The 12,786-nt window shown below is 33.4% G+C and overlaps 2 protein-coding genes across 2 annotated transcripts in view; one reads left to right on the top strand and one right to left on the bottom strand.

Moving 5' to 3' along the window:
- LOC117175586 (putative nuclease HARBI1) overlaps window positions 1–1,808 on the top strand; it is a 29,348-nt gene extending 27,540 nt beyond the window's left edge. The window contains exon 3 of the mRNA XM_033365294.1: window positions 1,726–1,808. Within this exon, the coding sequence (XP_033221185.1) occupies window positions 1,726–1,808 (83 nt within the window). The remainder of the gene's footprint in view (window positions 1–1,725) is intronic.
- Window positions 1,809–6,230: 4,422 nt separating this feature from the next.
- Window positions 6,231–12,786, bottom strand: part of LOC117175585 (protein CDV3) — an 81,556-nt gene continuing 75,000 nt past the window's right edge. The window contains exon 3 of the mRNA XM_033365292.1: window positions 6,231–6,369. Within this exon, the coding sequence (XP_033221183.1) occupies window positions 6,231–6,369 (139 nt within the window). The remainder of the gene's footprint in view (window positions 6,370–12,786) is intronic.

Below are 12,786 nucleotides of genomic sequence, written 5' to 3'. Positions count from 1 at the left end.
GTTTGCTTTCTTCTCCGAATGAATTTAATTAATTCCAACGGTTTTTTATTATCGTAAGTTGTTTGTTTTGAAAAGTCTTCAATTTAAAATCGTTATTTTTTTTTTACTTTCAGGTGCTTTCAATTCGGAAATTTTAATTATTATTTTGAAAATTTTTTAACTCTCTAATATTGCAAAGTTTGGTTATTAATGGATTTTTAAATTGCTTCTGTTTGTAATGGGAGAAAACAGAATTCCATGGTCATGAACTCGAGCTAGCGTGCGCGTAAATTCACCACTAATTATATTATATGTTTACAAACTTCAAACTATTTATTTATTAGAATACCTTCATTGTCGAAGATAAGTTTTTTCCTTCTGGGAGTTTTTTCGGTGAATGGTTTTTCACTAAAATCAAACACTGGATCTGGAAAAGTGGTTTACTTTCATGTGCACTGCTATTAAGCTCCCTTAGTAAGATAATGATCTACGTATAAATAATTTTATTCTTAATTTTTACAAGGAAAAAATATATTAAAATTATCAGATCAGTCGATTTAGAAACAAGATCTGCTAATGAATGTGCAGTTCAGAATATTAAAAGACAGTGCCGTGAACAATAATGTTAAATACAAATTACAGAATTTTTAAATGTTACAATCAAATTGTTCAAAGATTGCAAATATTTGAAATGAAACTTCATATTAAAGAATATAGAAAATTCCGATGATTATATAGCGGTAATAATACACAAATGAAAGTTATTGAAGTTCAACAATGTTTACATTCTGGCCTGTCAAAATTACGAATTTATGTACTGGGTATTCTAAATTCAACATTTGATAGTTCAAGTTCGGCAGAGTTAAAACATTAAAATTTTGTATAATTTTTTTACGCATAGAGAAAAATCATTATATACCCTATTGTAAAAGGTTTACCGTCAAACAGCAAAAAATAGGTGTATCGAAATAAGTGCAAAACTGTCAAAAAAATTAAACTGTGAAACTAATTCTGGAGAATTGATGTAAAAGTGTGAAATACTTACTGTTGGCATGCTCCATCTTCAGCACTTTCAATTATAATTACACAACTTGGTGTGTCGCACACGATAATATTACGATGTAAGCGAAACTCTCTATCGATTTTATTATCGACCAGAGGACCAACGACAACCAATAAGAAGACGACAAATAGAACCATCTTTGCCGGCGCGATCGTGCTCTTGCTTAATGTTAGGTTGAGAATTTAGTAAGGTGGGAACAAAATGTCCGGTCCTACTTACAAACTACGTCCTAACTACTCTGAAATTATAAAACATTTTTTTTACAACAATTTGAAAACTGACGCTCCTTGACAAGTTTAGATCGGAAATATATCAGAACTTCCGTCTGGTGAGTTCGCACTATTTTCTGCAGCGTAGGGCTGTTATTCAGCGGCGTTGAACCAAGATTCGACACTCTAGGCGTGAACATTGTCGATAGAACAGAACACGATAGCTCAGAACAGTTACAACACTCTACAGGAGAATAAAAATGTTGATATACTCTGTTTCCGGAAATTGGTTTTACGACAATTTTCTTCGGGACAGTCGAAATATATGTGACGTGCGCCGAAGAAAGGAGGCTTACTCTGAAAAAATCGAAATCGAATTTTTTACATCTTTCGATAGTCTTTCAATTGCTCTTTTTAATCAAACTATCAAAAGAAATTTCTCAATGTTATTATTGCTAATAATTGACTTATTAGGTACCCGAGAAGTGTGGCTTCCGCTTGAGGGCTCGAGATCCTGTGAAACACCTCCATCCACTCACCACAACATCTCCGCGTAACATCTACACCCCGTCCGTGAAACGCGGTAACAGCAACGTCATATACGTGATAATGTATTGGTAGGTGGAGAGGGCAGATTTTATGAGTCTTCCCTCTCTCTTAAAAGTCGCATCTATCAGGTCAACTTCTACCGCTCGCCCTGGAAAATCTCACTTTTTAGAGTAAGCCCCCTTTCTTCGGCGCACGTCACACAATTTTTTAATCACACAGTTACTACGTTTGTAAACAAATAATTTCCAAAATAATGATAGAATGGCAGATTTGACTTAATATTAAAGCTAAAATACAAAAATCCTTGCAACTTTTGTTGAGTCAACAATTTCTACCTGAACAATTGTTTCTAAATCGCGATTGGATTTGTTCTTCAACATTAGCAGCAATTACCCAGTGGGCACAAAACTATGAAAATCCCAAGAACGTCCTTGGGACGTTCCTAGGACGTCCTATGTCAGTCCAATCAACTTCTCTAAGACGATCAATGTCCTAAAGATAACCTAAAGAGGTCTTAAACACATGGACGTTGTTGGGACGTCTTTTGTATTGACATTAGACATCTTAAGAACATCCTTAAGATGTCCGAAAAACATGTTCCAAAATACGTCTTGTGGATGTCCCGAAGACGCCTCTAGGAAATCCTTTTTTCCCCACTGGGAACTTTAGCATCTACATGCGAAATGTGAATAATGTTAATTTGACTAGAAATGGTAAATTTTCCATTCAAATGAGGAATAGAACAGAAAGCAGTATTTTAAATTTAAAAATCTTGTTTAATAGTTTCAATCAATTTTGCAAATAAATTTTTCCATAATTTATACAGTTCTGAAACACGCTCTTTTACACATAATTTTAATTTAACCATTTTTTAGTTATTCTCCGCAATCTTGAAACTTTACAATTACTTGTACTTATACTACGTTCAGAGCTGTGCAAGTAAGCCGCGTTCTCAATGTTCAAATTTAAAGACGTTGAAAAAAGGAATTTTTAACAGTGTCTTTACTTTTACCAGCGTCAACAAATTCAACACTGTGAAAGTATGTCCATTTATTACCTACTCTCAAAGTCACAGATTCACAAGGAGAAAATGTACTTTTACCAGAAATTCGGGTAAATGTAACCAGAAGTTCTGGCCCAAACGGCTCCTACGCCCCTGCTGGTAGATTAAGAATACAACGATCTAGTCAACATAACCAGATGTTCTGGTAAACTTAACCATATTTTCTAGTAAACTCAACCAGATATTCGGGTAATGTCGATTTTCGACTATTAAATTTCGATACTCTTCTACCTTCACAGAGTCTTCCTAACTCCTTCTGAAACTAAAGGACTAGATGTTACATTTTCCCAAAGAAAATAATCAAACAAAAGTTTCCGACAACAAAGTGCAGTAACTATGTTCCTCTTCGCCATAATGTCGCCTCCCTATAATCTATAGGTGAATATATGCAGTAATAAATGACGATAGATACAACACTCGAAGCAAAAGTAGCGTATTGTTGATGCTTCCTGTTTCTGAAATTATTCGATAAGACTATTTTGTTAGTGATTTTACATCATATACATGTAGATCACTTGGTCAATACCCACATTCTCCAACATTCACTTTATTTATTTCACAATTTTAATATTTTAGAGAATGCTTTTCAAAGACACCCAAAAAATCTGTGCCTAGTTTGAAAATATTCCTGTAGCACTGATGTTTAGACAGATAATGCGCAATTTCTTCTTATATAGCAACTAAATTCACGGTGTAGTATAATTATTTATATTTATATCTATTTTTATCGATTTCATAAATTATTTCAAAATTCAATTAATTTTAAAGTAGACTGTACGCAGTGATCTTTTTAGACATTCAAAGCACTTAAAATCTTCTAAAATATTTAAAATCCAAGAAAAACTGATCAAATTCCTTTGAAGCCCTTTCAAATATCTTGAAATAGCTGGTACGTTCAAAGGACGAGTGGTCAACCCCTTGACTTGCAATTTTTGAAGTCTCTTGTAATCATACATCAATAAAATGTGGATTTTTAAATTTTTTAGTTAGACAGATTAATTAAGGCATGGATATATTTCTTGCAAAAATTCAAATCTGAATTGATGTAGCAGCCAATGTTTCCATCCTGCAGTAATAAGGAAAGTCACAGTTTAAAATATCAAAAAAGGTACTTGCGTGATCCCTCTTTCGGTCATCGAATAATAGTTGTATAAATCAGAATAAATAGAAAGCATTTTTTTAAACTTTACATGATAAACTAATTTTGCGTATAATTCGACACCTCCATTCCATACAGCTCAACGTCACGTTTAGTCGCTGTATAACACTTTTTTCCCAAGAAAGTCTAAATTTTAGAAACTTTCTAATCGGTTTTTTGGAATTAAAAAAAAATGATTTTTAAACTAGCAATGATATCTGGCTTTTTAATTTCTCATTAAATATTTTTAGCAACACAATGCAAAAGGCTAAAATTAAACTTCGTATTCTGCTGCTTAGTTCCGAGGTATAAACCTTACTTGACTCCGCTAATAGGACCTGAAGTTCTACAGCGACGAAACACGACGTGTAGTGGCATGTAATGGATACGTGGAATTTTAAAATGCTGACACAATTGTATTATTATTTTAGTGCAATCGACTTTGCGCATTCAGAAGACCTGCTTTGAAATAAAGAAACTGCTTCGAATAGAATATATGATCGAATAGAATATATGATCATATGCCTACATAACATACTATCGTCTGTTCTTTCTGCCATTTCATCGCTTTCGCTCAACAGGAGCGAACGATTATTTACTTCAACTACTCTGTAATAATCTATTTGATTCGAAAACGATCCTTTTCAAAGAGGTATCGTCTTCTCCGCGATAGCGAGAGCACTGCATTATCTTAAGACTATTAAAATATAAAAAATGCATAATGAAATCTTAGTATGAAATACTTCGGTGCATCGATAGACTTTTCAATATAGGTAGGGCGGAACAATAAATTATTACAATTTTAAAAAACATGAAATTATTTATAGGAATAGCCTTTCGATTCTCAATGCGAAACACAGCAAAGATGATAAATTATCATTACTTTCCATAATATAAATAAATGCTCTATCATATTCATTATAAATAATTGCAAATTTATCCGCAATGACGTTTTCTTACTTTCAGCGTCAGTTAATCTTCTGAAGTCTATTAAAAGTTTATTAAAACTTATTAAAACTTATTAAAACTGACAATAAAGCGAAGGGACCATTCACAAAATAAGTGATACATTTTTCTGGAACTTCTGACCCCCCCCCCCCCATGATAATTTTGCCATTGGTCTTAAAATTGGATGTCAATACTTCTGCACCCCCCCTCCCCCCCAAGGGTATCACGAATTTTGTGAATGAACTCTAAAATGCCTGACTATACGAGAAATCTCGCTTCATTATGGCCTTGTATTCCCTAGCATCTTACGGATAGCACACCAAAAATTTTGATTACTCTTTCTTACCTAGCATAACAAAAATTAATTAAAGAAGCATTAATAAAAGTTATTGTTCATTTTTCTTATTCCATCGGTTTTCTATTCACGTTTGTATTAAATGACGGCTGCTCTCACGCCTTGCATTGATTTCGCGACACCGTTCCGAAGCCCAGCCTCGAAAATTTTTTTTCCTATACGAATAAATAGACTTTTCTTCACTTCACTAACACTTTTGTCATTTCAACCGGACGCTTTTATTTGCAGAAAATATTGATTTATCGAAGTTCCAAGTTTTCAAAATTAAATTTTTAATCATTTATTATTCTCAATAAGCTTTTCACATAAAACTTTATTAAGTCCACTCATCTTTTATTAAAATAGTTCCACTGCCCGAGTCCATACTTTTTTTCGAACAGATTTCTTAAACGTTTCTGAGTGCAAATCGAAGTACTATCTTTTCCATAGAAATAGTGTTTACAAACTCACAAGCCAAGAAAATCTTTTACAATAAATGCAAGTATAGGTGAATACAATAAAAAAGTTAATTGTAGAAAGATCTGACAGAAATCGCTGTCTTATCTGATTTTTAATACAACTCATTTTCAATCGCTTTTTGTATGAGGCACCGATGCAAGGAAATAACTATGAATCTAATTAACTTTGGTCGAACTAAAGAATATAATCTATCGCTTTAATTCTAGACTAGTTCTCGTGGATATTGAATTTACAACAATCTCGTAAAAAATATCAAACACAAAATCCAGTCGCTGACAAAAGTGAATACCCACCTGGAATTTTAAACAAGCAAGCGCACGTATGTATGTACAAGTAGTATGATGTTCGGTAGAGCGTTACACACATAAGCTTAGCCTAGGAAGTATGTTTTTAATAACTGGGCCACAAAATGGAGGAAAAATGGAAAATTGATTGATCATCGTGCGATCAAACCACGATTGTCATTTTCAGCTCTGATCTTGTGATAATGCACCATACTTGTTGCCCAGTGAAAGCTTTGGCGCCTGAGATTGCGATTCTTGCAAACTTAACGATCTACTGCCACCCTTGCTGCGAACTTCTTCAAATGTGCTGTCCTCTCGCTTCCTAAAAATAAAAATAGTTTTAATTCATCAGAAACTAAAAAATAAAAACCTTTTAAAATCAGGGTTGCTACAAAATTGCGATTTCAAAAATCAAGTTTTTTTCGATAATAATTTTATTTTAATTTTCAGACCACACACTCAAAAGCTTAATTTCAGAAAAATTGGAAAATTTATACGAAAAAAATACAACTAAAATAGAATAATTTCCTAATATATAAAAATAAAACTACCTATGGGTAATTTTGCAAGTACAGGGCACTTTTTAAACAAGGGAACAAAACTTAAGTTGTATTTTTTGGTGCAAGCTAGATTTATTTAGCAATAAAAAAAGAGCTTGTGATAATTTTAACACTGCCAACTTATTTGCAGCTCTCCTGGGACCTTTTCACATTTCACCTTCTTCATAGACGTGTAACTAAGGTTTATTATTTAATCAAATAAGAGAATGCAAAAAAAAGTTCACATTATTTTGTATATTGGTGTATTTGATACTTCTGTATCTAAATCAAGATTTAACCGCTGGAGGAAAAATGGAGAACTTTAAAATTTCCAATGGGAACCTACATTTCTTATTGCAGATTCAAATTCTCCATAAAAAAATACGTACATTACATTTCAATTTTTTTTATTCGCGTGAGATGACGTTGCATTGGCGAAAAATGAAATAGTTGACTGTTTAAGGACTGCGCTTCCAAATTAGAGATAAAAAAGACAAACGATCGGTTCGCTTGGGTTTGATAGTACAAGTTGGTTTGTTTATTGTTGGGTCGTAATGTTTCTTACTGTTGCTTATTTTCGTTTGGGTTAGATTGGTATGTTCCTTACGTTCGTTGTATTCGTTTAGGTAATTGTTGTTGGTTACGTTCACTTGGGTTTTATTAAGAGTATTAGTTAGCACATCTAAACTAAACCAATCGAAGCAAACTTAACCAGCACAACCAGATCAACCCAAAATAACGTAATCATCAACTCTAACCCAAACGAACGTAAGAAATACGACCAATTCAAATGCACGGAAAAGAACATAACCAACACATCTAATCGAAGCGAATGTAAGCAACACAACCAATCCAACTCGACGGAACGTGAGCAGCACAAACAAACAACACAAATCAAAGAAACTCAATCCAATTCAAAAGAACGTAAATAAGATGCCAAATCCAACCCAAACAAACGTAATCAACATAAAGAACCCAAACAAACCGAGCGTTTGTCTTTCTTACATTTAATTTGCTGGCCAATTCCTTGAACAGTCAACAATGTCATTTTTCGCAAATCCAGCACCATCTGGCGCGAATCGAAAACAAATGTTCAAATAAAATTTTCGGCTTGATTGTTATATCAAAACAACAATATTGATCAATAATCAATAATTAATTAATTACGACGATTAATTAAAATAACAATATTTTTATGAACAAAAAAACCAAAAGTATAATTTCTACATATAAAAAGACGTTTTACTAGCACATGCTTGAAAATTGTGACTTTCCATGTATTTGGGATTCGGCATTTAATCACAAGACTGTGAGTATAGTGTCGTGGTATGATGTACGTTTACGAGATACTTCACTCTGTAATGTTCGGTCGACACTTTAGTCACTTGTTTTCGTTTCTACTCAAATTCACGCGGGTTATTAAAATTAGGGGTATTGTCGTCATTGTGTATTGTCAATCCTTTCTAATCCACTAAGACACGTTTTTTCAGAGCTGCCCGAAACGTGTCATTAATAAGCCAGGATGCTCTCTTTGGTTGAGTGACGTGACGCCTGGCTCATTTGAGACAATAAGCAGAGTCGATTTGAAACAATTTAGTCTGAAAGATAGTCTGAGAGATTTGGGTCCTTTTAAAGATCCTTTTAGTGGTCATTTTAAGAGTTCTGCGACGGTAATATAATGTTCCTTTTGTATTCGTCACGTACCGGGCGGGCAGAGTTATTTACAGTAGTTAAACACTTTTCTTTTAATTGATGAATTTTCTCATTATACTTATTTATAATTATAAGTTATATACTAATGTACAATTTTCTAGTTGGATTAAAAAATGTTGTCTTTTTTGGCGTATCTCATTCCATTTACGAAAAACGTATCTATTGATATAGCCTCTCCGCTTGTTTTTTGTGATCGAATTCTTATTTCAATTTCAGCCTCTCTGCTTGTTATTTATGATCGTACTTCTATTTCAATTCCGGAAAGGACATTTTAAAGCATTTAAAACATGTAAAAGAACTACCTGGACCTTTAAATATATCTACTTGAGTGCCTGCGGAGAATTTCTCTGAGCTTCTCTGACCCTAGAGAATCTTTAGAATATACTCAGAGATTCCTATCGGTAGGGTGCAGAGCAATTAAATAGTATATTGCGCTTCAAATGGCAGAAGGTAGGGGGGGGGGGGGGGGGGGGGGGAGCCCCACGTTATAAGAAAATATCAATCCTGATTTAAATAAAAGAATGATTAACACGCCTGTACTTACAATAAGAAGTAAAAAACATTGTTTTGAACTTTACCGATAAGCTTCACAGAACAAAGCACCGACATTTTCGTTGATTGTCCACTGTTTACCAATTCAGACGTGATATCGATGAGGTTATAAGCAGTTATAGATTTTCCTGTTCGCTCTGCTCTAACGCAAGCGTAATGGGGAGGTTGCACGCTGCTCTAGTCAAATTTCCGCGAAAATTTGAATTGGATAAATGAAAAATTGCTCTTTTGAATACAAATTAATAATAAAAGTTTCTAGGTTATTCACAAAACAAATTAAAAGTTTAAGTTATTTATTTTGAAACCCGTGGCTCGATAAGAGGGAGAATGGCTGCAGGAAACTGCAGATAAATTAGAATGTATATACTTTCGATGCCGGCTACGGCGCAAAGTTACTTTCGCAGTTGCCTGTTTCTACTTTCTAGTCCAGGTTTGAAAACACAACTTTCGACCCGCTACGGGGGCATCGAAAGTCAAATTTTCGATACATGTGTTATGAACAAGATATTTTCAAACAAAAAAGACGTATTTTCCAGAAAATGGTTAAATTTTCAATGGAAGAAATCATCTTTCAACCAACATGAGTATTTTTTCAACAACAAAACAACTTAACAAAATATATTCATTCTTAATCAAATATTTGAATTTTTGACCAAAAAGTTGAATTTTCAACCAAATACATGAATTGCTGTAAATATTCCTCAAAATAATATATGCTTAATATTATTCAGTCAAATATAATCATTTCTATTTTTATAAACAAATTCCAAATTTTTAGAGTTTAAAGTAGAATGGATTCGTTCTTTCGATATAAATAGCTTGGTACTAAGCTGAGAATTTAAGTCATTCACAAATATTAATAAAAACTAATTTTCAATTTTTTATAAACAATTTATAACAGTTATTACTTACAAAATATTCCAGAAATTTTCCTTCAGTAAATCTTAGCATTAAGTGTTATTATTCATTCTCAAGCTATTTTGATTTAAAACCCGATATTTTCTGTGCGAAACTGCCTGTAATTTTGAATTTGTTTATCTGAACTGGTTATAAACATTGAAATTGTTATATTTGACCAAATATTATCAAAGATAGATTATCTTTATTAATATTTTCAGAAATGTAGAAAATTGAGAGAAATCCAAACCTGAAGGTACGTCAAATTAAAATATTTAAAAAAACACAATTAAAAACAATGGTTATTCGTAACTTTTAAGTTATTTTTCTGATTAAACGTTATTCTTGCATTAATATGTAGATTGAATCAGCCTAATCATACTGGGCCGCAAGTAGGAGTAAAAGGAGCTGCGCGGGGTATGCTGCGGTCACTCAGGCGTGACCAATCAAAACCGGTTATCAACCCAATGGGGTTTATTCCCCACCACCGCCAGTCACAAAACCGGCACAGTATCAGAGTTTCACTTTAAATTCAAATTCCAAGCCTTACAAATTATAGTAATATATAGACAATCCACAAATGAGTATAAAGGGATTGTAAGTACAATCGCTACTAATTTTAATATCTTAGCTATGCGCGTACGTCAAAGTTTAAATTTCTACGAAACCAAACCTTTATAGGCATTCACAAGAAGTCAATAAGGCAACAAAAGAAGAAAAAGAATTTAAATGTTCAATTTGTAAAACGGAATTCACGGGCAAAAAAACTTACAACCAAATTTTGTTTGGAAAGAGTAAATTTTCTGCACCGACTCGTTATACCTGAAAGCCTTACAGTCATCGTAAAAAAAAACTTAAAATAGACTGAAAATTAGCATGGAGACAGATTTTCGTTCAGAAAAAGTGCTTCTGGCCATACTTTGCATCGATTAAAAGAAATTGGTTGCCAGTGATATGTAGTAGAGAAAGTTTGTCTTTCGATACTTGATGCCTATTTTTTAAACAAATTATACGAACAAACACCGATTATTGGCATTTGCTGTAAAAATATAGTTTTTTCTGCTATTTGCATCTGATACATAATCGCATACTGTACGATTGTTCTTTTACAATATAATTTCTTGGAGAAATTAAACGTTTTCACCCAGTGGCATTGTTTAAGAGTAAACAAATAATATCGCAACACAAATTTGTATCACTACATGTCGCTAGAAATATAAATTATAGAGAATTAGAAGAAAAAGCGATATTTTTTTGGACCATTAAATGCCGGTAAAAAATATTTGCTCATATGAATTGTTCGAATAATATATACAAGATATTGGAAGACATATTTGCATCACTAAAGATCATGGCCATTATTAATATAGTTAGCTAGTTGATAATGAAGAGGTTGAGAAAATAACTGGATAAGAATAGTTTAGAGCTGAATGCGGAAAAATCCTTATCGTATTAAGGAAAGGAGGTGGAAGGGATAAGGAAGGTGAGTGGAAGTGGAAGGGATAAGGGAGGTGAGTGGAAGTGGAAGGGAAAGGCGGTACAGGAGGTAAAAGAGTGTTGTGGAAAAGAATTTATGAAAGAAGGCTAGGAAAAAAGTTATTCGTAAAAGATTTTCGAAGGAGAATGACATTGTTTGATTCGCTAGTGGTAAATGTCTTATTTTATGGAGTAGAGGTGTAGGGATGGAATGAAAGTGAGGAGGTAAAGAAGATACAGGAGATGTATGTAAAGTGGAAACTGGGGTTTGGAAGAGGGGGGAAGTAAGCTGGTTATAAAGTGTTGCTGGAAGAAGGAGAGATGGAGAGCAGGAGAGGGGGTAGGAAGCTGGAGGTTGAAAGGAAAAGGTGTTTTAGAACGAATGGACTGCAGATAGATGAAGCGTGGAGGATGGATGAGGAAGGAAGGAATGTATATGAGATGGTTAGGGAAAAGGAATGAGGAGAAAGAAGGCAGCAGGGGAGAAGAGAATAAGAGAGTGACGGGTTAAGAGGAAGTATGGGTGGATAATGCGATGAGAGAGAGAGCATCATTTATGTGAAAAAGGAGAGAATGTAAATCAGGAGCTTATAGCCAGGATGAGAAGTGGTGCATGGAGGAGAAGAGAGAAGGAAGAGAGAAGGAAATAAGAGGAATGGGGAAGGAAAGATTGTAAATAGGAGAGGAAGTAGCTAAAAGTACAATTTAAATATTATATATAGTAGCTGAGTATTAGGTATTAGCCGCAGGGGTAGAGTTTGAAAATTTGAGGCGAAGCAGGAAAGTAGGTATATGCGTGAGAGGCGAGGCGAAGCGAGGAAGGCAAGGCGATACAAGAGAGCGGTCTTAGAGATAAGGTGTGAATGGATGTTATTTTTTAAGATTAAGTTTTAAGAATTTTTTGTAACAAATGGAAGTGTAAGCTAGAAAATTTTTTAAGGTCGGCTTGCTGAAAAATCAGCGTTTATCTGTCTACAGTTAGCCAGGACAATTAAAAAAAACCACAAATAGACCATTTTTTAACAAAATAGTTGAGTTTTAAAGCCAAGAAGTTAGATGGTTTTAAAATTATTTGACTTTTAAAACGAAAAAAGAAGAAATTTCAACAAAAAGGTCATTTTCAATACAGCAGTTGAACTTTCAACTAAGATTATGTATCTTCAAAGAAACCAATGCATTTTCAATAAATTAGTTCAACTGTAAAACTGATACTTTTAGAGACATGTATTCCTCAAAATATTTGGAACAATTTTTTTATAATGACATTAATTATCTGTTTAAGGATTATTACTTTAAAACATCGAAATAAAAAAAATGAATAGTCATGTACCTAATATTTATAATAATGTTTAGAAAATGTTGACATAAAAATAAAAATAATGGGAATTGTATCGACTTTGTCGCTTTTTCACATTAATTATCTAAGATTTGATCCCCGTTTTTTTCAACTTTGAATTTAACGGCGATTCTGTGCTTCAGAATCCGCGTCAATCAAAATGCTTGTTTTTTATCACAACAAGGTAGTTTTTCCCCTCAAAACTAGTTCTCTGTAGCTTAAGCTG

The sequence above is a fragment of the Belonocnema kinseyi genome, chromosome 6, assembly GCF_010883055.1.
Source record: "Belonocnema kinseyi isolate 2016_QV_RU_SX_M_011 chromosome 6, B_treatae_v1, whole genome shotgun sequence".
Lineage (NCBI taxonomy): Eukaryota > Metazoa > Arthropoda > Insecta > Hymenoptera > Cynipidae > Belonocnema > Belonocnema kinseyi.
This window is presented reverse-complemented; position numbering and strand designations above follow the sequence as displayed.